Source organism: Lolium perenne, chromosome 5 (genome assembly GCF_019359855.2).
Source record: "Lolium perenne isolate Kyuss_39 chromosome 5, Kyuss_2.0, whole genome shotgun sequence".
Lineage (NCBI taxonomy): Eukaryota > Viridiplantae > Streptophyta > Magnoliopsida > Poales > Poaceae > Lolium > Lolium perenne.
Genome location: NC_067248.2, coordinates 82804278 through 82829840, shown reverse-complemented (window position 1 = coordinate 82829840; position 25563 = coordinate 82804278). Strand labels below are relative to the sequence as shown.

The 25563-nt window shown below is 46.4% G+C and overlaps 2 protein-coding genes across 2 annotated transcripts; both read right to left on the bottom strand.

Annotated features, from left to right (window-relative positions):
• Positions 1–1286: 1286 nt before the first annotated feature.
• LOC139831534 (uncharacterized) lies at positions 1287–5752 on the bottom strand. Its single transcript, XM_071820830.1, has 4 exons — positions 4297–5752; positions 3919–4158; positions 2089–3307; positions 1287–1548 (listed from the first exon to the last, which is right to left on the bottom strand). Exons 1-4 carry the CDS (start codon positions 5750–5752, stop codon positions 1287–1289), a joined length of 3177 nt encoding a protein of 1058 aa, XP_071676931.1.
• Positions 5753–18441: 12689 nt separating this feature from the next.
• LOC127300702 (serine/threonine-protein kinase D6PKL1) lies at positions 18442–22501 on the bottom strand. Its single transcript, XM_051330856.2, has 3 exons — positions 22344–22501; positions 20030–21773; positions 18442–19429 (listed from the first exon to the last, which is right to left on the bottom strand). Exons 2-3 carry the CDS (start codon positions 21562–21564, stop codon positions 18595–18597), a joined length of 2370 nt encoding a protein of 789 aa, XP_051186816.1. The 5' UTR covers positions 21565–21773; positions 22344–22501; the 3' UTR covers positions 18442–18594.
• Between the last annotated feature and the right edge of the window lie 3062 nt (positions 22502–25563).

The following is a 25563-nucleotide window of genomic DNA, read 5'->3' as shown; positions in this document are numbered from 1 at the left end:
ACGTTGAACAAAATACGGGCGGACACACTGATTTTCTTTTTCGAACCATGCAAGAGAACTACATGTGAAAAAATAAATAGAAGAAAAACAGCCCAAAGGCAAGAGTACACGGCCAACACGGATACAACAGAGAAGGCAGGTTCAGAAAATGCAACTAGCTAACAAAACTGCTAGAAATAAGACTGACCTTCTCAAAGTAGAAAACAACCTGAAAACAGGAATTTAACTAGCCTGTATCTACAACCTGCAACTAGCTTGAATCCACAACCATGGAGATACTGAAACGACCTCGGCTAGCCAACGCCCACTGGATCGCCTCCGTTTTAATCTGCGAGATGATTTGTTGCACGCTTTTGTGCTCGTTTCTGAAGACCCGTCCGTTTCGTTCGTGCCAGATACTCCAGGACGTGAGCATCACTAGGGTATTGAATTTACTCTTGTCCGGGTTCTGAAGATTGCTGCTCGCATGAAGCCATCACAACCTGGGATTCAGATTAGTCGAAGGAGCAATTCTGCTAAGCCCCGCCCAGTTTAGAATTGAACCCCAAATAATGCTGACGACCACACAACCTAGGAACAGATGTTGGACGTTCTCCTCTTCAGTTTTACAAAACACATATTTATCGTTATGTGGTAGCCCTCTTTTTCCGAGTCTGTCAGCTGTCCAAATTCCCCCCTGATGAACAACCATGCCGCAACATTGCATCGAAGAGGCGCCCACGATTTCCAAATCGCATTAGCCAAGTCAAAAGAAACTGAACAGGAAAATGCGCAGTGTAGACTGATTTTGCTGTGTACTCCTATTTTGCTTCCCAAAGCCAAGTCCAATTATCTTCAACATCTTGATGTAGATGAAAGTTTCTAATCTCTTCATAAATGGCTAGGATTTGTGAGAAAGCTTGTATTGTAAGTGGTTTGTTGATGTCATCCATCCATCTACCATTGCAAATAGCATCCGCAACCGTTCTCCTGGCTTTAATGTTTGGATGGATCATCTTGTAAATGGCAGGTGCTATTTATTCGATCGTCATCTCTGTAAGAGTGGATACTCAGGTAGAAAGTGCAAATATGCACTGCTGTATATTGCTTGATATTAAACCGATCTTGTACAGTGCTATTTATAGAAGAAGTACAAGAGGAAGGGGAGAGAAGTACACACGCACACACACGGCAACAGGGAGCTGTTGCAGATCCTAGCTAGGCGGGTGGACGCGTGATCGACGTGGTGCATGGCCTGCATGCACGCACGGATAGAGGAGGACCAGGTCATGATCCTTATCAGGTCTTCACCCCCCCGCAGTATCAACGGGAGGTTCCTGGACGGTGAGACTGGAGCGAAACTCAACAAATGCAGCAGTAGGAAGACCTTTGGTGAACACATCGGCATATTGGGATGCCGTCGGGATATGCAGAACACGTACTTCACCAACCTGGACCTTGTCGCGCACGAAGTGGATGTCGATCTCAATGTGTTTAGTACGCCGATGCTGAACAGGGTTGACGGACAAGTAAACAGCAGATACATTGTCGCAATAAACGACTGTAGACCTGTGGATGGGACAATGCAGTTCCTGTAGGAGATTACGGACCCAACAGCTTTCAGCGACAACATGTGCAACAGCGCGGTACTCCGCTTCAGCGCTCGACCTGGACACGGTTAGTTGGCGTTTGGAAGACCAAGATATGAGGTTGTCACCGAGAAAAACGCAGAAACCAGAGGTAGATCGCCGAGTGTCAGGGCAGCCGGCCCAATCGGCGTCGGAATAGGCAACTAAGGAGGAAGTGGAAGAAGGAGTAATGGAGGTGCCGAAATCTAGTGTGCCCTTGATATATCGGATGATGCGTTTGACGAGATTGAGATGAGAGGACCGAGGAGCGTGCATGAATAAGCATGCCTGCTGAACAGCGTAAGATATCTCAGGCCGAGTGAGGGTTAGGTACTGAAGAGCGCCGGTGAGGCTGCGATAGTGAGTAGGGTTGTCAAGAAGATCGCCATCGTGAAGGGAAAGCTTGGATCCAGAATCGATGGGAGTTTTGACAGGGTTACAATCATGCATACCGGCCCTATCAATGAGGTCAAGGGCATACTGTCGCTGAGAAAGATGAAGGCCATTGGATGTGCGAGAAACAGAAATTCCTAAGAAATGACTAAGGGGTCCTAAGTCAGTCATGGAAAACTCCGCGCTAAGTGTAGATATAATTTTCGACAGGAAATCGTCGGAGGAGGCGGTGAGGACAATGTCATCGACGTAGAGAAGAAGGTATGCAACGGCGGAGGAGGAGTGGAATATAAAGAGTGAAGTGTCGGATTTAGACGCGACGAAGCCAACAGAGGTGATAAAGGTGGCAAAGCGAGTGAACCACGCACGAGGAGCTTGTTTAAGCCCATATAGAGACTTGCGAAGGAGACAGACATGAGATGGAGCGGAGGGATCCTCAAAACCCTTGGGTTGCTGACAATAGACAACCTCGGACAAGTTCCCGTGGAGAAAGGCGTTCTTAACATCTAATTGATGGATGGGCCAGTGAGAGGAGACGGCGAGAGAGAGGATAATGCGGATGGTGCTAGGCTTAACGACGGGGGAGAAAGTTTCGTCGTAATCGATGCCGTGTTCTTGAGAGAACCCACGGACGACCCATCTAGCTTTATAGCGAGCGAGGGTGCCATCGGAGTGATACTTGTGGCGAAAAACCCATTTGCCCGAGACGACATTGGCGCCGGAGGGACGAGGAACTAGCTGCCAAGTGGAGTTGTCGATGAGAGCGGAGAATTCTGATCGCATGGCGGCTGCCCAATGAGGATCATTGAGAGCGGTACGGTAGTTGGAGGGAATGGGAGAGGGAGAAGAAGTGGCTGCTAGATTGAACAGACGACGAGGGCGAAAAATGCCGTGGTGAGATCGTGTAGCCATCGGATGGGATGGGGGCGGAGCTTGTCGAGAGACGCGGGTGGGAATAGATTTGGATGGCGCCGGCGGGGGAGATGAGTTGGCGCTGGAGGAGGAGGAGCTAGGCGCGGGTGTCATGGGGCTTGGCGCGGCAGAGGGAGTGGCCGTGGCAGAGTCTGGGGCTGGCAGGAGGTCATGGCAGGCTGCCGTGGGCGAATTCTGTGGCGCGGCAGGAGTCGGGGCAGGGCGCGGATCTGAAGGAAAAAGTGGGGGAAGTAGGCTGGGCAGTGGAGGGTCTGGGTCAGGGCCATGATCAAACTCGTAGTCGACGTGGTCAGGTGTGAGGTCGACGGCGAAGGGAAAGACAGATTCGTCGAAGGTAACATGGCGACTTGTGTAGACGCGGCCTGTGGTGCGATCTAGGCAGCGATATCCCTTGTGCTCAGGAGCATAGCCAATAAAAACGCAAGGAATGGAGCGGGGTGCGAGCTTGTGTGAAGGGCATCAGCCCAGTAGTCTGGTGGCATGGAGGCTTGAAGGAGAATGGTGCGAAGAACGTCATTTGTGGTTCGGATCGCGCGTTCCGCCTTTCCGTTTTGCGCAGAAGTGTAGGGGCATGAGAAGCGCAAGATGGTGCCAAAGGGGGCGAAAAAGGAACGGTTTGCGTTGTTATCAAATTCTCTACCGTTGTCGCATTGGATAGTACCTATGGTAGTATGAAAGTGGGTACGGACGAATGCGTGAAAGTGAGAAAGAGTAGAATGAACATCAGATTTGAGGCGAATGGGATAAGTCCACATATAATGGGAGAAATCATCAACAATGATCAAATAATATTTAAAACCGGATACACTAGGAAATGGTGCAGTCCAGAGATCACAATGTATCAGGGTGAATGCAGCGGAAGTGAAACTAGTAGAGGAACTAAAGGGTAATCTAACATGCTTGCCCATCTGACAAGCACGGCAACTATGGATCATCTTATTACAACGAAAATTTTTATTTAAAGATGATGAAACGCCGGGATGACCGAGCCGGCGGTGCCATAAGTCAGCGGAGGCCGCGACGTAGGCAACTGGTGGTGAAGATGACGAGGCAGTCACCGGCGAGAAGAGAGGGTACAGGTCTCCGTCACTGTTGCAGCGAAGAAGAAGAGCTCCCGTGCGCAGGTCCTTCACGGAAACACCAAAAGGATCAAACTCCATTGATAAAAGATTGTCAGTGGTAAATTGTCTAACAGATAGCAGATTGGTGACAATATTAGGAGTGACTAAAACGTTTTGGAGGTAGAGAGGACGATCAGATGAAGAGATAGCAGTATGCCCTAGATGAGAGATTGGGAGAGTGCTTCCATTGCCAACTATAACCGGTGCCATATGAGAGACAGGTCGGGAGGAAGTGAGTGTACCTTGGTTGGCAGACATGTGCGCCGAAGCGCCGGAGTCGGCGATCCAGGGACCGGACTGACCCTGCATGGAGAGGTCGTTGAGGGCGCCGATGAGCGCGGACTGCTCGAAGGAGTTGCTGGTGGAGGCGCCGGTGTTGTTGGCGACGGTGTACTGCTGCGGCGGCGGGATGTAGTCCGGTGGAGGGTTGGTGCCGAAGGCCTGGCCTGGTGCAGGGAAGAGCAGCTGCTGCGGCGGTGGAGGCGGAACGTGGTACAGCGGGTGCTGGAGCACGGATGGTGGGGCAGCGTAGGCCGGGCCTGGGTAGGGCACGGCGTAGTGCGGGGGCGGCTGCATGGCCGTCAGAGCCTGAGGAGGACGAGGGCCCAGCAGGCCTGGAAGACGAGGGCCGGCGTACGGCCAGGCCTGGACGTAACCGGTCCAGGGCCGCTGCTCGTGAGGCTGCGGAGATCCAGCGCCGTAGTTGGTGTAGCCGCCGTTGTTGGTGACGCGCTTACGCTTAGTCTTCCCCTGGTTCGGAGACGGCGAGGATGGGGCGCCGTAGTTGGCGCCGTAGGTGCCGATGCCGCCATGAGTGCCGGGAGGCCGAGGGAAGCCAGGTGCGGGCGGAGGAACGCCGCCTCCACCGTGGCCACCGGGAGGCCCGCCGCCACCACGCCCAAGGGCGATCAGGGCAGACTGCGAGGCGACGCGATCGGTGGCGCGGCCCTGCATCTCATCAAGGAGGAGCATGTTGCGGGCGTCATCAAAAGAGAGGCGGCCGGAGTTGGAGAGGAGGATCTTGCCGGTGACGTGGTGCCGTTCGTGAAGCCCGCGCGTGAGCACGGTGACGAGAGTGTCGTCGGTCGGCGCCTGATCGCAGTCGCGGAGGGCGTCGGCGATCGTCTTGATCCGTGCGCAGTACTGCGCGATGCCAAGACTGCCTTGGCGCTGGTCGTGAAGATCGGAGGTGAGGTGGACGGCGCGGTGACGACGATTGTTGAGGAAGATCTCGGCGAGGGCGACGTAGAGCTGCCGCGCCGTCTTGGTAGTGTCGAGGATCATGCCGGTGAGCTCCCGAGAGATGGATCCGTAGATCCACCGTTTCAGGATTAGGTCGACGGTGCGCCATTCGGCGTCAGGAGCGGCGGGCGCGGGCGCCGTCAGATGGTCGAGCACGCCATACTCCTCGACGGCGAGCTCCATGTGAGTGCGCCACTGGTTGTAGGAACCAGTGGAGAGATCAAGGGTAAAGGGAAGAATGTTGCGGATTTGGACACCGCGCATGTAGAACGAGATTGGAGCAGGGACATGGGGAACCTGAGGAAGGGCCATGGCGGGCGGCACGGCCAGGGGAGCGCCAAGGGCGCCAGGGGCCGCGGCGGGGTTGATGGCGACGGGGGCGCCAGTGTTGGGGTCGAGGGCGGGCGCCGCGAGTCCGGCCGTGGCGGCGGCGGCATTGCCTGCGTCGTCGGCCATAGGATCGTGCTAATCTGATACCATGTAAGAGTGGATACTCAGGTAGAAAGTGCAAATATGCACTGCTGTATATTGCTTGATATTAAACCGATCTTGTACAGTGCTATTTATAGAAGAAGTACAAGAGGAAGGGGAGAGAAGTACACACGCACACACACGGCAACAGGGAGCTGTTGCAGATCCTAGCTAGGCGGGTGGACGCGTGATCGACGTGGTGCATGGCCTGCATGCACGCACGGATAGAGGAGGACCAGGTCATGATCCTTATCAGGTCTTCAGTCTAACAATCTCATTTAGCCATTTGTCCAACCAGAAGAAGCACTTCTCTCCATTACCAACTTCAATCCTTGCCGCCGCGTTGAACATTTCTCTAATCTGCTCGTCCATGGGTGAAGCAAGTTCCCGCCAGCTTTCCTGCCTATGTTCTGAGACTCCAAACCCACCTAACTCGCAAGGCAACGCTCATTATTTCAAAGTTAAGTACTTCTAAACTTTCCATAGTTTTCAGACGGCAAACTGTAGGCTAATTGACGAGGCACTGCCCTCCGCTCACAGCATCCGTTCCCTTCCACAGAAAACCTCTTCTGGTCTTGTCAATTGCTTAAAAAACCCATGGTGGAGGATCTAGTGACATAAGGTGAAAATAGCCATTGCGCTTAGAACTGATTGGACAAGAATCAATCTCCCACCTTGGGTGAGCATGAAAGTTCTCCACGAAGCCAATCTGCGCCTGATCTTGTCAATTATAACTTGCAAGTCGCCAAGTCCTCTTTCCTCACCTTTCTGTGATGAAGTGGAAGACCAAGGTAAGGTATCGACAGCTCTGCAATTTTGCAGTTAAGGATTGTACCTGTTTCCTCTGCGAGCTCATTATTAAGTTTAGGGTTTAACCGGTGTGCCCGTTAGGGTCCGGGTTCCATGTTTATATAGGTTGGAAGAGCCCCAACCGTGGCGTTATACAAGGTTGACCTAGGTCGGTGTACTACACCGTACCTAGAGTCAAACGGGTCATGTACATGTATTCTAACAGCCTCCCTTAATCTAAGCTTCTAAGAAGATTTAGATTACGCCTAAATTCATGAAGATTCTTGACTGGAAGAGCCTTGGTGAAACCATCTGCAACCTGGTCTTTGCTAGACACAAACCTGATACTTAATCTCCTTGCAGCCACTCGTTCTCGAACAAAGTGGAAATCTATTTCAATATGCTTAGTGCGTGCATGAAATACTGGATTAGCTGATAAGTATGTAGCACCAAGATTGTCACACCATAAGCAGGGCCTTTCTCTCAAACGAACTCCAAGTTCTCGAAGGAGTGCCTCTACCCAAATCATTTCGGCAGTTGCATTGGCCAATGCCTTATACTCAGCTTCAGTACTGGAACGTGACACTGTGGCACTCCAAGAGATCAGATTTGGTCCTATAAAGATTGCAAAACCTCCTGTAGATCTTCTGTCATCAAGGCAACCAGCCCAATCTGCATCAGAGAAAGCACTCAAGAGTGTAGATGAAGAAGGCTGGAAGGTAATACCCATGTTGACCGTATCTTTGACATATCTGAGAATTATCTTAACAGCTTTCCAATGAACAGTGGTTGGAGCATGAAGGAATTGACATACTTTGTTTACTGAGAAGGAAATATCAGGTCTTGTAAGTGTAAGATATTGCAGTCCTCCAACAATACTGCGATATTTTGTGCTGTCTTCAGGACCAAGCGGTTCTCCATCAACAAGAGAGAGAGAGAGAGAGAGAATCTGTAGCGGAAAGTGGTGTGGGAGCCGGCTTGCATATGCGCATACCGAGCCTTTCAAGTAGATCATTTGCATATTTCTCTTGTGTAAGCAATAGTCCACGACGAGTTCTCTTGACTTCCATACCCAGAAATAAATTCAAGTCACCAAGATCCTTGATAGCAAAATTATCATTGAGATCACTGACTAAGGCAGTTATAGCATCATTTGAGGAGCTTGCCACAATAATATCATCAACATAGATTAACATGAATATTGTGATACCTGACTTTTGATATAGAAACAGAGACGTGTCTGCCTTTGAGGGTATAAAGCCAAGATCATGTAGTTTGGAGCTAAGACGAGAGTACCATGCTCGAGGGGCTTGTTTAAGACCATAGAGAGCTTTATCTAGCTTGCACACTGGGAGATTCAGGATGTTCAAAACCTGGGGGTTGTCTCATATAAACCTCCTCTTCCAGAACACCATGCAGAAACGCGTTCTTGACATCTAGCTGCCGCAGATTCCAACCTCGAGAGACTGAAATAGCTAAGACTGTTCTAATAGTAGCTGCTTTAACAACAGGACTAAAAGTATCTTCATAGTCAATACCATATCTTTGCTTGAATCCCTTTGCAACAAGACGAGCTTTATATCTGTCAATAGTCCCATCTGCACGTTTCTTAATACGATAGTCCCATTTGCAATCAATCACATTTTTATTGGAGCTAGAAGGTACCAAGTGCCATGTCTGATTATGAAGCAATGCCTCATATTCCTCCTCCATTGCTTGTTTCCAATATGGATTTGCCAAAGCATCAGCAAGAGAACGAGGTTCATCTGAAGATGCAAGCATACCATAACGAACAGTACCATCCGTGTAAATTTTCGGGTGTTTAATACCTTTTTGCAGCCTAGTGCGAACTCCTGATACAGGAACTGTTACCACGGCAGGAGGCACAGAAGATCCAGAGGGCTGACGAGGATCCTCCTCGGGATCAGTGCTGCCACCAGCATGCAGCAGGGGATCTTCTGGCAGGGACCCAGGCCGACCAGGTGGCGACGGGGATCGAGACGCCTGCCGGTGCGACAGAGAGGACGCAGACGGGGCATTAATTGCTGGCGGGCCCCACGACGGAGACCGGCGACGCGTGTAGACGCGTAGTGGAGCCGAAGCGCGTGGCGGCAGCTGCTGCTCCGCAGCAGCATCATTGTCAGGCTGACGCAGTGCAGGGGAATCCTCCCTGGGATCTGCACCGTCAGGAGATGGAACAGCAGGCAAATCAGCCTCGGATCCGCTGCCCACTTCGTCTTCTTCTATAGCATCAGAATTAGCACTGTTTTCACTCATTTCTTCACCATTTTCAGTGAGGTTTTCGTCATTGTGATCGTCTTCAAGAGCATGATCTTCCACAGTAGTATGTGGTGCATTATCCTGAGCAGGGTTAGTGACAACAGGAATAATTGAGTATCCCCATGAGTACATGCATTATTTGATGTGGGTAAAAGAAGAATATCTTGAGCAAGACGTCTACTAGCATTTGGATGAAGAGACGCAAAGGGAAAGACATTCTTATCGAACACAACATCTCTAGAGATATAAACACGTCATGTGGTCACATCCAAGCACTTGACGCCTTTATGGAGAGGACTATAGCCTAGAAAGACACATTTTGTAGACCGATAAGCAAGCTTGCGTTTGTTATAGGGACGAAGATTGGGCCAACATGCACACCCAAAAATTCGAAGAGATTCATAATTTGGCTTAACTTTGATAAGACGCTCTACAGGAGTCTCATTGTGGATGATTTTGCTAGGAAGGAGATTTATAAGAAATGTGGCAGTGAGGAAGGCTTCATCCCAGAATTTTAAGGGCATGGAGGCATGAGCAAGTAGAGAGAGACCTACTTCAACTATGTGTCGATGTTTGCGTTCAGCGGAACCGTTTTGCTGATGGGCATGAGGACAAGACACGTGATGAGTGATGCCTATTTTCTGGAAGAAGCCATTTAGTTTCTCATATTCACCTCCCCAGTCGGTTTGCATAGTGACTATTTTCTTCTCAAATTTGCGCTCAACATAGGCTTGAAAGTTGAGAAAAACTTGATAGACGTCAGAGCGTTTCTTTAACAAATAAATCCATGAAAACTTGCTAAAATCATCGATAAAGCTTACATAATATGAATGTTTGCTAACAGAAACAGGTGCTGGCCCCATACATCAGAGAATACAAGTTCAAAAGGAACTGTAGACACACTGGTGGACACAGGATATGGCAACTGGTGGCTCTTGGCAAGTTGACAAGAGTCACAAACATAAGGATTTATTTCTGGACTATATGAGAGTTGATGTTTCCTAACAATCTGCTGCACCACAAAGGAGGAGGGATGTCCTAAGCGGCGATGCCATGTAGATGAAGACGGCTTTATTGTGATGAAGGCTTGCTTGGATGACCCAGTAGCGAGGGGCACTAGTGGATAGAGACCCCCATAGCATGGTCCCTTAAACAAAGTCCTTTGCGTTGCCTGATCCTTAATCAAAAAGAACCAAGGGTGAAATTCAATATAGACATTATTATCAAGGCAAAGTTTATGGACTGACAGGAGGTTTTTGGATGCATTTGGAACAAGAAGAACATCATTTAAGTGCAATGTACTATGGGAAGTATGCAACATAGAATGACCAACATGTGATATCGCCATACCATTTCCATTTGCGGTGTGGACACGGCCCTGGCCCTTGTACTTGTCAAAGGTGGTGAGCTTGTTCAGTTGGCTTGTAATGTGGTTAGTGGCTCCCGTGTCAGTGTACCAATTGCTGTCCACCCCATAGGATGCAACATGTGCACTCTTCTTCCCACGTCCAGTGTCATCCTCATCATCAGTGTCATCATCCTTGTAGCGCCACCAGCAATCGGAGGCAGGATGTCCGTGGATCGTGCAGATTTGGCACGTGACGTCCACAAACGGGGTGGGAGCACGGCCATGCCCGCGGCGGCGTTGGCCACCATTGTCACGGCGACGCTCAGGGCCGCCATTGTCACGCCGCACAGGGCCATCGTCACGCCGCACAGGGCCATCGTCACGCCGCACAGGGCGACGCTCTTCCCATCGCTGTCCACCATCACGACGGACCGGGCCATCATCACGACGGCGATCATCACGTTGTTTGCGCCCACGGTCACCGTGATCACCGCGGTCACCGCGGTCACCACGATCTGGCGAGCGTGTGCGTCCGCGCCCAGTATCCTGGCCACGGCGCAAGGCGGCATTGGCGGAGGAGGTAAACCCCGCGTTTTGTCCAGCTTCAGAGAGCATATCCTGTCGCATATCATGTGCAACAATTTGATCATAAACTTCATCGAGAGTGATGTCATTGTTACCATTGACGGAGGCTGCGACATCGTTGTAGGAGCCGTCAAGGCCGTTGACGATGTAGCCGATCATCTCATCTTCTGGGACTGGCTTCCCGGCTGCGGCGAGCTCGGACGCGAACCCCTTCATCTTGGCGAAGAACGCAGAGGCGGTCAACTCCAGTTTCTTGGTGCTGCCAAGGGCGCCCCGCAGCTGGTTGATCTTGGAGCGGGAGCTGGAGCCGCAGACCTTGGTGATTGTGGCCCAGACGGCGGCGGTCGAATCGACGCCGATAGTTTGGGCAAGGATTTCCGGCGAGAGGGAGTTGAGAATCCACCCGAGCACCGTAGAGTCCCGTGAAACCCACGACGCATAGTCGGGATTTGGGGTTATCTTCTTCTTGCCATCATTGTCCTCAACCTCCAGATGTGTTGGCGGTGCAGCATCGGTGCCGTCCAGAAGATTGAGCACTTGCGCACCGCGAAGGGCAGGGTGCACCAGGGTCTTCCAGAACAGAAAGTTCGCCCGTGTGAGCTTCTGGGAGGGAGGAGGACCCAAGGCGGTAGCGAGGGCCGGGCCAGTGTATGACGACGACGACGACGCCATTGAGACAAGAGTGTGTCTTCCGATCTGATGATCGTAGAGGGGTTTTTGAGGGTTTTCCGATCAGGGATCGTGGGTTGAGGATTTTCCGATCAGGGATCGTGGGTATGGCTTTGAGTTTCCGATCAGAGATCGTAGAGTAGGTTGTGGTGGCTTCCGATCAAGAGATCGTAGAGGAGATCTTGGCTTCCGATCAAGGATCGTGGAGGATTTTTGGAGCGGCGGCTAGGCCATGGGAGAGGAGGGCTCTGATACCATATTAAGTTTAGGGTTTAACCGGTGTGCCCGTTAGGGTCCGGGTTCCATGTTTATATAGGTTGGAAGAGCCCCAACCGTGGCGTCATACAAGGTTGACCTAGGTCGGTGTACTACACCGTACCTAGAGTCAAACGGGTCATGTACATGTATTCTAACACTCATGACCGCCAAGAATCTGACAGATGGAGCTCTTGAACATTTTTGCTTCTGCTTCAGAGGCCGAGCCTTGAAGAAAAATTATCATATCGTCGGCATAAACCGAGAGGCGTTGGGGTATTTCACGACCGGCTGGAAAAGGAGATATGATGCCTAAAGCTTCAGCGTTTGCAAACAAAAGGCTGAGAGCATCCATTATGATAATGAAGAGCATCAGTGAGAGGGAATCACCTTGCCTTAAACCTCTTGCATGCCAAATTTTCGGCCCTGGGGTCATATTTAAAAGAATGCTTGTAGAGGTTGATGCTAGAAGAATGGATATCCAATTCCTACATCTAAACCCAAAACCATTCCTTTGAAGCACTTCTAGCAGGAACGTCCAAGCCACTGTGTCAAAGGCTTTCGCAATATCAATCTTGAGCAATATACTTTTGTACTTATTATTCCTCAAAAACTTGGTCGGCTCCCTAACCAGCTTAAAATTATCGTGCAAAGAACAGCCCTTCAGAAAAGCTCCTTGATTTTCCCCAATAATATTTGGAAGAACCGGTGCTAGTCTTCTTGCAAGAACTTTGGAGAAAGTTTTTGTGAGGCTATGAACTAGGGAATTTTTCGATAAAGGACGCTTTATTACTCAAAAAGTTTTAAGCATTACATCCAGTCTCTGCATAACCAGGATGCACATGGCCGTTTGATAGTCTAGTATGTAGCAAAGAATAAAGTGAAAGCGAAAGGAAAAAAAACCAACTAGTCTAAAGCTCCATTGGCTTCGATCCTGCGGCTATGCAGCTACCCATGTTGGGAAATAAACTTCTTGGCCGTATTCTCCAACCGCGAAGACACCTCCATAAAGAGGTCGCTATCCTCCAAACGATGAAGTGGCGCCCATGAACGGAGCTGTACACCGGTAAATGACCTGCATAATAGAAGAATTTTTGTCATCAAAAACCTTGTCATTTCTACATAGCCAAAACGACCATGCAACTGCAAGCGTTCCCACTCTGATAATCGTTTTGTACAATCCACCTCATTTAGCCAATTACCAAAAATATTTGCAATACTACGAGGTGGGTACAAGGTAGAACCTATCTGAATGATTGACCATATAGACCTAGCAACCCGGCAATTGAAGGAAAAATGTTTTATTGTCTCTTTGTGACAGAACACACATTTCGTACAACCTTGCCAGTTATGTTTTGCAAGGTTATCTTTAGTAAGAATCACCCCTCGACGAAGATACCATGCAAAGACCTTTGTTTTCAGCGGTTCTTCATCTTCCAAATGTTTTTCTATTATTTACGACTGGTTGAATCGGAATGCATAATACTTTGTATATGGAGCTTACGGAGAATACACCATTCTTAGTGAGGCTTCAACGAAACACATCAATCCCTTGAACCAACCGGATTGAATCCAACCGCTGAACCAGTTCATTCCAAGCAACTAGTCAAGGAATCCAACCGCAGAAGATCAAGGAATCCAACCGCTGAACCAGTTCATTCCAATCAACTGGTTCCTCCTTTGTCCTCCTCAAAGGTGTTCTTAGCAAGCAGTTTATGTGCAAGAGAGGGGTCGGGCAAGCAAACCCCTTATCCGCACTTATGTTTGTTTTGTCTGCTGATCTTCTTCAGTCCGCAATCAAATATTCTGCCAGAGGAGACACCCAGGTGCCCATTCAAATACGGGACCCTGATTTCCTAATTTTATTGTATGCATGGGCTTCATGCAATGGAGTTAGGAGTAAGCCCCTGTTATTAATCTAAAAAATCTATATTATAATATGCCGATGGAGTATTATAAATCTTACCTGTTGGGGTTAGTCAGTTGGATGCTCTAAAAAAATTACTCTAGAATTTCAGCAAATCTACTGGTTGGGCCGCGAACTACAACAAGTCCTGCATGCTGCCCATCAATGTATCTGATGATGTGGTCACTCATCCTACTGATGGCTTTGGCTGCATTGTGGTTGTGGAATCCTTTCCTATTGCATACATAGGCTTGCCTCTTGGCGCCAGTAGACCAAGGATCCATGAACAGCGCTGTCTTCAGGAATTGGAGGCCCCGGTGCGAAATTAAATAAGAGGCCCATAAAATGATCTTTTGAATAACCAAGAATTAAATATTTCTTTTAGTGTTCTTTTTAGTGATATATTCATAATCAATCTTCTCCATCTTGTCACTCTCAAGAGCTGTCTAGTCAATGCAAAGTCTTTCTAACCCGATTTTGTAGAAGACATGGTTTGCAAGTACACAATATATGGTACATAAGCACAAAAAATATGAAAATAACAAATTTAATGGATGCACTTTTATATAAAGTATGCTCTTCAATGTAATTAACTATTCAATGGAGATTAAAAGTACACTACTCCCTCTGTTTCAGTTTACTAGTCCTACACGTATTACTAGATCGTCGATTTAATCAATTTAACATAAGATATATATTGCCAAAAATATACCATTAGAAACTTTAGTAGAAACTTTAGTTTTTATACTTTCTAATGATATATTTTGTGTTACCTAATTTATATTATATGGATCAAATTGATGATCTAGGTACATGTGCATGTCTAGTAAATTAAGATAGAGAGTATATCAAATAAGGCTTGGCCGGTCCGCTTCAGCATGGAGTATTATGGCTACAACTCGGAGGTATGATGCACCTGATAGATGTTGAATCGGTGATTGTCTGGTTCTGATCGCAGCAGAATCAGCAGCTCAGCTCCTTGGCGCTGGCCCTGGGCGCGATCCTACAAGGGGGCGCCGTCGGACTTTGTGACCATGAGATCGCCCGGTATGGAACAAGGATGACCAGAGAAGAAACTGAGAGCCTAATTGGTTGCTCACAATGCATTTTCTCGCTTCCAACGAGTTTTAAAAAATGGCTGATTGATAAGCTGGTTCGTCTCAAAACTTTGGCCGGCACGTTTCTCAAACACAATTTTTCTTGCACACGGATGAACGCTTGATTTCACGGTTTCCTGCGAGCCAAACTCGACACGGCCGAAAAGGGGAAAAGGTTCGCTCCACCCATGCAAGCTTGGAGATGGCGCGAGCACGCGCGCAACCACGAAAAATGGCGGGAGAAATTTCGTCACGTCCCGCTGATTTGAACCCCTTATATCACCACACGGATCACCGCCCAAAATATCGTCTCCACACCCCCCCCCCCCCCCCCCCCCCCCCAATTTGAGCTCTCCGTGCCGGCAGAGGTTCACCGATGGCCAGGTAAGAGGCGGAGACGCGGGCTTCCACGTCTTCTCCAAGCTTGGCAAGCGGTTCCTCTCCGATGACGGTGAGTCTCCTAACCCTAGCTATGTATAATCTGTGAGCATGTTGTAGATCGGAGTAGTTGATTTGGTATCTGAGCCAGATTGTAGGTTGTAGATAGTAATCTTTACTCAATCTTGCTTAGTACATGTACATTTTGCTCTATTTGCACGATTTCTTTTCGTGTAGCTATTGTTGTGCTTGAAGATAGCTATTCCATCTATTGTTTCAGTACTTAATATGTAGATCTGGACGAAATCAACCTTACGTGTGTCATATTAGTAAGTATTCATGGTAGATCTAGTCGTAATTTTGGTAATGTACATGCTTGTGTGCTACATTTACATATAATATTGCAACTGTGTATTGTATTAACGTTCTACCTCGACTGATTTATGCCGGCTTTGTAACTGACCCCTACCTAGGTGTACACCCTCGATGACTTCGACCAGACCTGATTGATACCCATGACAATATGTCCTTAGTTCCTGAGACCTAGCTAGCACCCACTTACACACAGGATGCGGATATGAAGCCGACGGCCCCCCATGCAGTCGCTGCTTGTTGATGAACATGGCCTGGCAGCTGGAACCTTGAACACCAAGAAGAGGGTTAGCAAGATTTGTAAAGCCCACACCACTGTTGGGACTTAAGTTGGGCAAGTCCACTATGAAGTGGCCACATGGTCTTCAAGCAATACCTATGGAATATTCCTTCATATAAAACTGAGTGAAGACATTACCCCTTAAGAATTGTCAATAATTACCACAAACACACTTAGGGCAGTTACCCTTGTGTATTTTTAAAATTTTCTTGTATATTTTCAAAATTTTCTTGGAAAAATTGTGTAAACTCAAAGTACTCCTTGTCTTCCTCTTTGTACCTTTGTAGAGTGCAGACATCTAGTTGCAGGGAAGCTATCGCAAGGGCAGATGAATTCTAAGACTCTTTTGGTGGTTTCATGATGCAAGGGAAGCTATCGCAAGGGCGGATGAATTCTAAGACTATTTCGGTTCCACGATGCAAGTGAGGGATTTTTCAAGCTCGCAAGGAACGGACAAACCTCACTACAAGATGATCTGGCAAAACAAGTGGCATTTTTTTTTACCAAATTCTACCAGATCCTACAATCAACAACACCGCCGCCAGCACCTCCCGCCTCCGTGTGATGCACTAAAAGGGGTCAAGTGAGGAATTTTTCTATCACATAAATTTTTGCAGCAACCAGCCCAATTGACATGTTTGCACTCTAACGTTGCCACCGCCGCTAAGCCGCATCCTATAACACTACACCGCTGCCGAAACCATGAACATATGAGAAGGATTTTACGAGAGAACCCAACTACTCAGCGCTCAAGATCCATACCGCCTCCGAGAACCACAATCGGATACCAATTGATAAGCCTAAGCGTGGAAAATTCAGACCAATCACAAGAACAACATGAATATACTCACGCTACGATTTATATTACCTAATCTAGGGTTTACAAGATTGATATGCCAACCGAAACAACGAAAAGATCAAGATTACATATACCTTCTACTGAATCAATCAGCTGAGACCATATATGTACTATAAAACAGTTGAATCAATGAGAAAACTATTTCGGTGAAGAATACCGAGAAGACTAAATAATTGGGTGAACCCCGTTCAACCATTGTTGCCGGTGGCTTGGTTATTGCTACCGGCCCAACCATCACGTACAAGGCAAACTTGCAACCTCCACTACAATCCACCATCCATGAATCCACCTCCGCGAAGATCCAATGGTCCACTTTTTTTTTCAAGAGTTTATCAAGGTGCACCATAACTTGTATTGAAGACATGATTGCAAGTACAAAGCAACTACAACACGCTGCGAACAATGAGTGAAGTACGAACTTCACACGGTGACAGTCTTAAAACAGATGGCCCACTCTTCTGAACCCCATCTTCTAGATGAAAGCTCCCCCTTTTGCTTGAATACATTCTGGTGTGGAGCGTACCAACAGTTCTTGTAGGGGTGGATGGGACTAATCATTGCAAGAACATGGGTGCTGAATCCCCTACAAGACTTGTACTTCAACACACTCTTAAAGAATCCTCAAAGCGGAGTGGATATATGATATTTCCCTAACTGCCTAGTGATTCCATTGGACGCTACAAAGTGATCTGCCTGGACAGTTTGATAGGAACATAACTGAACCTTCTCAAGGCTTTCATGGCGTCCACTTTCTTTGTACACGTTTCCGTGCCTAAAGCAAAAAAGGGTAAGTGAGGCCTTTCAACTTTCAGATCTGCCTTCGAGCTGAGTTGATCACTTATGTACTACTCCTACAGATGAAAGGGTATAGTAAGGGTGTACAGTGGTAGTAAATTTCGCTTTTCTCTCACTATGAGACATATATACAATAAAAGAAGCTGAAGCTACTATCATTTGCAAATAATAGAGGAGGATGATTTACTTGGTTAAACATGCATCGGATCGATTGAGACGAAACACCTAATCAGATATACTAAGTAGGGAACCTTGCCCCCAACCCTATGTGCCCCCTAGATCTGACATATCTTGTCAAAGAATGCAGTTGCCGTTTCGATTACTGTATGGTTAGTTGTTACGCTAATCATGGCAGTGTCGGTCATGCCTACAGAAAATTATAGCTTCCAAAGCCACAAGACAGCGTCCTTGTCATGCCATTGGGGCTCTTCCGACCGTTCATGGCGGTTAGTTGCAATGTAAACCTCACCAAGGATGTGGAACGAGTTGAAAGTTCAGAATCACATCGTATTCCCAGCTCTGCTGGAAATGCGAACTTCAGGAATTAACTAACTGAAGTTCATGTGTCCAGCCCCCCTTGTTTACATCTGAAAGTTTCTGGATCCAACACCACATGTGGTTGGCGCACAAGCATCTGATGATGGGGTCCATGCGGAGATGATGCCTTGGAAGATGGGATCCTAGGGAGGAACAGACAAACATACACACTGCAGGGAATGCAGATAATTTTATTGCTTTGTGGTCGTCGTTAAGGTTTTTCTCTTCACTCGAAAATCAGTTTCTGCACGAAAGAACCTGAGATCTTTGCAAGAACTTTCACAAAGTAGGCTGTTTCTGTTAAATTGGTTTACTACATTTCTCATTCTGGTTTCCTAAGCTTTTTTATCTTGAAGATGAAACTGCGGTGCTTTCATACTTTCTTCCACTTTCGATTTCTCTTTTGCCGTTAGCACAAAACAGCAAAGCAGCAGACTAACATGCTCCGTCAGTGTTTGACTGCACAACAGAAGCAGATCAACCCTTACCTTATGCAGCAACAATGATGTGATGGGCTCTGATCGTTCCTTTTGATTGTGTGATCTATTAACAGGAACATAGTAGTAACTGAACAATGAACATACAAGAATGTACATGTACACCCCCAGCCTTTGGCTACTCAATAGAAAATTTGTAGACTAACGGCGGAAATTCTACTAAACTGTACCAAGACCTCACTAGAAAACTTCAAATTCCACCTCCTCGGCATTACTGAAGTCTAGGCATTTGCCTTCTTTCTTCTTCCGTACTGTCGCAAGAGTCACAACGTCGCAAGGTCGTGTCTCTGGCGGGGCAGCAGATCGTATCAAGGCCCAATTCAAGCCTTCAAAGAAAGGGTGTTGCTTGATTTCGGCTGCTCCTCTCAACGTTCCCAGTCTGTTCTCTGGCTCCTTGACTAGCAACCCTCTGATGAGATCTCTGGCATTGCTGCTGACAACTGGGTTATCGGGGAACCGGAGATTCTGGGAAACAACATTTGCCAATGTTTCGTCATTTCCAGGACCTCTGAAGGGTGTCTTACCGTATAGAAGTTCATATAGGAAGACACCGAAAGTCCACCAGTCAACAGCACTCCCGTGGCCATCCCCTTTGATGATTTCTGGTGCGAGATACTCATGTGTGCCAACAAAGGAATTGGAGCGTGCTTCTGTAGGCTCTACAACAAGTTGAGGCAGTCTCTTCAAGGAAGATTTAGGCTTCCGTGGCTTAGGTATCGAGGGACGTGGCCTGAAGCAAGATGTTTGGGCACAAGAGGTGGGCTGGAGGCATGACGAATTCATGCAGTTGCTCTCAGCACAAGGTCCTGCATGTTTCTTTGGTTGGTGATTTGCTGCTACAGACGATGATCGGAGGAGCACGGCGCTAACAGAGCACCTCAGAGAGAGATCGAAGTCTGATAGCATGATGTGACCATCATCACGGACTAGGATATTCTCTGGCTTAAGATCACGGTATATGACTCCCAGCATGTGAAGATATTCCAGCGCAAGGAGAACTTCGGCAACATAAAACCTGAAAGCCAATGATTTTATTAGTACACAACAGATGCATTACTAATTACTTATCTGGAGAGTGGCACACAAGTATGTACAATCATAGATGAAGTGATAATAGACGCTAAGAATAAGAGATGTAGCACGTGAGTAGGTAACATTTCATGGGAATCTAACACATGATATGATCCTTGGCACCGAAAAAAGCAAAGCTGGTCACATAAGATTGACAAAAACAACAAACTAGTAAAGGATGTTATGGTGGAGTAATGGTACATTTAAGACTATTCAGGTTATCAGGTATATTGAGACTAAAACAGCTTTTATTCAGATGAACATCAACATGCGTTTACGCTGTAACTACAAAGAGATCTTTGTTTTCAAACTTTTAGCATGCATAGTAGCAAAGTAAATTTTTGGAACATCAAGAACTGCTTTTGTAAACTTAGACAACATAAGGTGGTGCATTGGCAGAACATTTGAACTTGTAAGCACTAGTCAAGTTCCGATTTGCAAACTCATTGATCGAAGTAATGAAAGGAAATACACTAATCATGTACATTTCCAGAGTAGTAAATATCGATATGTTAGTAAGCTCTAAGTACTCAATGACATGTACCTCGCAGATGGCTCTGGAAAGTTTCTACCGGGCTGTCTTTGACGAAGAACATGCAAATCACCACCTGGACAGTACTCCATGACCAAGCATGAGAGATTGTCTGTGGTAAAATGGGCATAAAGAGTGGGAAGGAAAGGATGATCAAGCATTTCAAGTATCTCTCTCTCAGCCTGTGCTCGCAGCATCTTCTTTCTACTAATCAGGTACTCAATATCCATAACCTTCAAGGCAAACAAGCAATCCGAATCAACCAACTCCGCAAGATACACAGTCCCAATGTCCCCACATCCAAGCCTCTTCAGAAGCTTGAAATTATCAAGTCCTAAGGATCCCTGTTGCAATGCCAACTGGCGAATGGTTATCCAACGGAGATCCTTCGCCATATGGGGCCTGTTGTTATAGTTGCACAAGCCAAATTGACTCTCATCACTGATACTAGTGCTACATCCATACTCACTAACACTGCTCTTCGAATGTTGGGAGCACTCGCCTTTTTCCTCTGTTCTCAACCATTCAGATGATCTCTCATCAGATTCTTCTGGGCCTGGATTTGTCTCCTGTTCCACACAGCTGGTAGGATTTGTAACACTGGATGCCGACGAGCAGCTGGTTGATGCAAGGGAAATGGACTCCTTTGAAGAGCAGAATTTAGTACTATTGGAGGAATTACCAAGTGAAGATTGTTCTTCTTTCATTTTACTCTTACTGCTGGCTTTGCATCGAAAAGCTGGCTTCACAAGCCGGGATGTTGTGATGGGTTTGCTCAATATAGGGAGTCTGGGAGAAGTATCATCAGTATCTGCAGAAACTTTTCCACCCAATTTTCCATTTTGCACAACAGAGCTCTCGCTTTCTCTAGTGTCACCACTGATAACATCTTGAATTCTGACCTTGCGTATATCAGCTGAGGTAGAAGACGCAGAATGCATGGAGGTGACTGCACTTCCATCAGCTGTCTCGAAATCACAGTCTTCACTGTAGTCACTTGTTCCTCTGGATGAATTCTTACTGATATTTTGTGGAGTGATTGATATTTCAATCAAGTTCATCTTGTCATCATCATGCACAAGGCTTCCATCACTGCTCTGGACCATCAACGAGGCATAAAGCCTTTGGATAGTTCCAGCTTCTGATGAACTGGATGACCCAGGCGACATGGACAGCCTCTTCATCGCAGCCATTTCTGATGCCTGGGAAATGCAAAGCCTTCTCAGCGCCTGCTTCATATTAACAGGCTTAGAGCATATCCCGATGCCAGCAGTTTGAGATGAAGCTGACCTAGATGTTTTCCTTTGAGCATTCTTGAGAAAAGAATCCGCACCGGCCTGACCAGGACTAAGGGCTCGACGGTATGTCCTGCTATCAATTGCCTTAAGAAGCTGGTCGAGCTCATCTTCGACAGCGTAACCACGGCACCTTCCATCTTTGTCCTCAGATTTGACTTTAACATGCAGCAAGCTGGAGCCAGAAACAGGCGCTTTGTCCAATTCTTCGTTGGACTCGACTATCTCAGAGCTGCAACCAGACGACCCCATCACCCTCCAAGTAGACAGATTCAACAGACAGACAGACAGACAGTATGCCGGCTTATCTAGCTCACATCAGGCAAAGCCATGGAAGGCAGGCAGGCAGGTGATACAACTACACTTGTGCCTTTTACCAAGTGGTCGTCTAGGATGGAAAGCCTCCGCAGCTCGGAGACTCAACCAAAAAAATGATTATTATATTTTGGGCAGTGACCACCCTGCAAAGATGATGAGATCCAGAGTTAGTGATCGAGACATGGCAATAGTTACATCTCCGAAACTGCTGATAAATAAATTCGTAAAGGAAAGGAAAAATCCAAAGGCAGCTGATAAGCAAGAGTCCAAGAAGAAAGGTACAGATGCAATCAGAAGCGTTCCTATCACAACCGGGGAACATAGGCAGCTCAAATCAAGAACGCTGGAAGCGAACATTTTGGGGGAAGAGGGCCAGATTTCCAGCAAGAAGCCATTTTTACTCCTCATTTCAGCTCAATTCTCCCGGAACATAAGACGCAACCAACAACCCAGAACGGGAAAAAAAATTGCGCGAATGGATGCAGCTAAATCTGCGAAATTTCGAGGAAAGGAAACAAAAATAAAAAATTGCGTTCCATGAGCAGAGGAAACTGGCTTCCAGATCCGGCAACCGTGGAGGCCACATTCCGCAGGAGCCTCCACGAGCTCCACTGCAGCAGCAAATTTGGCGACTAATTCGAGCACAGCCGTGAACAACGAAAGAGGAGCCGGATTTGAGAGCATACAAGTTACTCCAGAGCGACGACGCTTACCTGGAAAAATGCCAGTCCGGATCTCGAAGCTGTGACTAGGAGCGGAGCGGAGTGGAGCTCGGGCGTTGGGTGGGTTCTGGGAGGTCGAGCTCCGGCGCTGAAATGCTAATCTTGGGAATGGCGGCTTCGGGGAAGGTGAAGAGAGAGACTCGGGGGAGAGAGGGAGAGAGGTTAGACAAAGAAGAGGGTGGATGCGCCCCACGAAGACGGAATCGGCCTGGATCCTCTCTGCAGAGACCACGGATGGAGCACGTCGTGTGCCGCCATCGGCGGTTCCGCAGCCGTCAGATTTTGCAACGGACGGTTGGGATTATCTACCGCGGAAGGTTCCACCTTGTGGTGTCCATTCTGACCGTGTGAAGGGAAGCGCCGTATTTCGTTGGATCAGCTGCCACCGAGCTCGTACAGATTGAGATTTTTGGCGTCGGGTGCAGTACTTGTTATCTCTCGCTCAAAATCTTGTAAACTTTACTCAAAGCATCTTCAGTAGGGTTCCCGCAAAAGAAGCTATGTGAATCAACATTACGCATGAGCACCGCTAAAGTGGTCACAGATCGCTTTCCTCACAAATGAAACAACACTGAAAATCAAATATCTTTGGGCAAATGTCCAATCTTGCACCTCATGTTTTATGGTGATCAGATCACTCTAGAGAATGTGAAGTTACTTGCAAGTGTCTCTTTCGAGGAAAACAAGTTACTTACCATGGTGGCAAAAGATCTGCACGGATTACTAGATTTTGGTAGACTTTGTAAGGAAGATGCTTCAATGGGGCAAAGAAGAAGTTGAGGTGAAGAATCAAATAATTTGCCATCGTCTGGTGAGGAATGAGGACGTGTCATATTCATACACGCATGAGATTTAGTAGAAGAAGGTGACATGTACTATATGAAAGTGACATTGCTGAGTTAGAGGTGTATTAGTGATAGTTTTTAACATGTAAAAATGGCTAGAGTGTTATTCATTAATAAATAATCGTGGGGTATTACTTCTTTTTTACTCATTCATTCATGCTCTAGCAATAAGCAAGTATGTCCACCATTAGACCGAAAATGCAATTCAACATTAATATTTTACAAAATGTATCGTCTCTGTTGAAATAAATATATTACCATCCCTTTTTTAACAGTTTGGACTTTTAAGTGAACTACCGGCTCACTAATTCAGTACTGTATGTGATATTAGAGTCAGTAGCCCTTAAGTTCAAGACCTGGCCCGCATTATTAATCTAAAATAGTTGGGCCTTTCGATCACACATCTACTGTCTTTCCGTATGTTGCTCTCATGCCGGCTCCCATGTCCAAGATCTTTCCAGGGCTACGGTATTTCCCTATATCCATCCTTAACGTGGGGTGCCTTTGTCCCAGAGCTCGGACATTTGGGTGAACTATCTACCTCACCAATTCAACAGAAGGCCCTCGTGTTTTACACAATAAACCTCACCTTTTTCTATTAATAATCAGATGACGCTAACTAGTACTCGGTCAATCTAGAACTAACTTTCTCGGTCACCCAATTTCATGCTCAGTTCATGTGTAATTGAAAAGATGATGTGCAATTGCATACCCACATGTAATTCTACACCTATGTGTAATTTCAATGTGCACGGATATCAACAAAAATCTAATGGTTTTGGAGTTGACCTATAACGAACTTAATTTTCGGTTAACATGAAACTATAAAAGGAATAGTCAAAATTTGAATCACACTTTCATGCCACGAACACAGGACAAATCAAGATCTGGACATGGAAAATGTTTGGCCATTCAGAGTGGGGCACAAAATTATAAGTTCTAACATCCAAGGCAATATCACAACCGGAAATTCACCTATTTATAAAAGGGTTTTACTACTCATAAGTCAGTATCGCGACGATACAATTCAAAGCTTACACCAGGTCTCTGCATAACTAAGATACACATAGCAACATAAGTTTAACAAAATAAAAAAAATAAAAAATAGGCGAAAGGCAAAAGGCAAAAAAAACATGAATATCGTAAATCACCCAATTTCATGTGCGATTCAAGTGTAATTGGAAAAAAAATGTGCAAATGCATACAACGTGTAATTGTACTTCTACACCTATGTACAATTTTAATGTGCACGAACCTCGATGCAAATCTTATGAGTTGTTCTAGAACTAACTTAATTCTCCATCAACCTCAAACTATAAAAGGAATCATCAAAAGTTGAATCATATTTTCATGTCGTTTGCCACCAACATATGACATGCATCATTCATGGTGGAAATTTACAGCGAACCATAGTGAGCATTCTATGAAACATCTTCAATAAAAAGCTATGCCCATAGTAAATAAAAGGATTGCTGAGATGCTCATTGCATGTTTGTCTTGTCATTTTGGCATGGGATTGCTCCTAGGCAGGAGTACGTACTTCTATATCATGGGGCAGGAGGTACCCCGTTGGCGTTCTTGATGATACATGTATACTTACAATGACAAGAACTTATTTGGGACCTAAGTTGAGTAGCATGATGTTTAGGTACTCGTATTCAAGGGGCACGAGATTTTCAACTTGTGATTTGTCAAGCATATAACTCATATTTTCCCCCACAATAACTTTAACCATTCAAGATGCTTATGATAGAGGTAATGAGAGCTCAAAGATAATGACTACCATACTTTTTGGAAGGTTTATAAAACTTGTTAATTTGCTCGCTTCCTTCTATGAAGGACTTTTCTTTTACTTTTATGTTGAGTCTTCACCTTCTTGCTTTACGCACCAATTAAGAGAGCATAGTTGTCATTCTTAGTATAATGTGCATTGATTGATTCATAATTATGCTATTGCTTGTTTTTAAATTACTTGTATCTAGTCACCATTTGAACTTTAAAGGTGTCCTAGCATTTATGTTTTGCAACTTCATAAAGGACATGTTGAGTACCACTTTGCTATGTTTTCTCTATGCTCATAAACAAACAGTTGCTTTCAATGCATAATTGTTCATGATCCTTTGTTTGAGTTATTTCTCATGTTATAACATAGTTGCTAAGTTCTATTGTTAGAATTATGTCTATCATGCCTATGTTTAGAGTACTTTGATCCCAGCTCACAATACTTTAGAATAACTTGATCAAGACTGTGTTGGCTTCATGTCATCTCAAAAATTATTTTGTTATCACTTACCTATTGAAGGACGAGCAGGTGGGGATGCTGATACGTCGCAAACGTATCTATAATTTTTTATGAATCATGCTTG

Coding starts and splice junctions, on each gene's coding strand:
- LOC139831534 (XM_071820830.1), bottom strand. CDS start 5,752: ATGGCCGACGACGCAGGCAATGCCGCCGCCGCCACGGCCGGACTCGCG. Junction 4,159..4,296: donor GCACATGTCTGCCAACCAAG/GTACACTCACTT, acceptor AAAACGTTTTAG/TCACTCCTAATATTGTCACC. Junction 3,308..3,918: donor CTTATGGCACCGCCGGCTCG/GTCATCCCGGCG, acceptor ATCGCTGCCTAG/ATCGCACCACAGGCCGCGTC.
- LOC127300702 (XM_051330856.2), bottom strand. CDS start 21,564: ATGGGGTCGTCTGGTTGCAGCTCTGAGATAGTCGAGTCCAACGAAGAA. Junction 19,430..20,029: donor TTTCCAGAGCCATCTGCGAG/GTACATGTCATT, acceptor ATTGGCTTTCAG/GTTTTATGTTGCCGAAGTTC.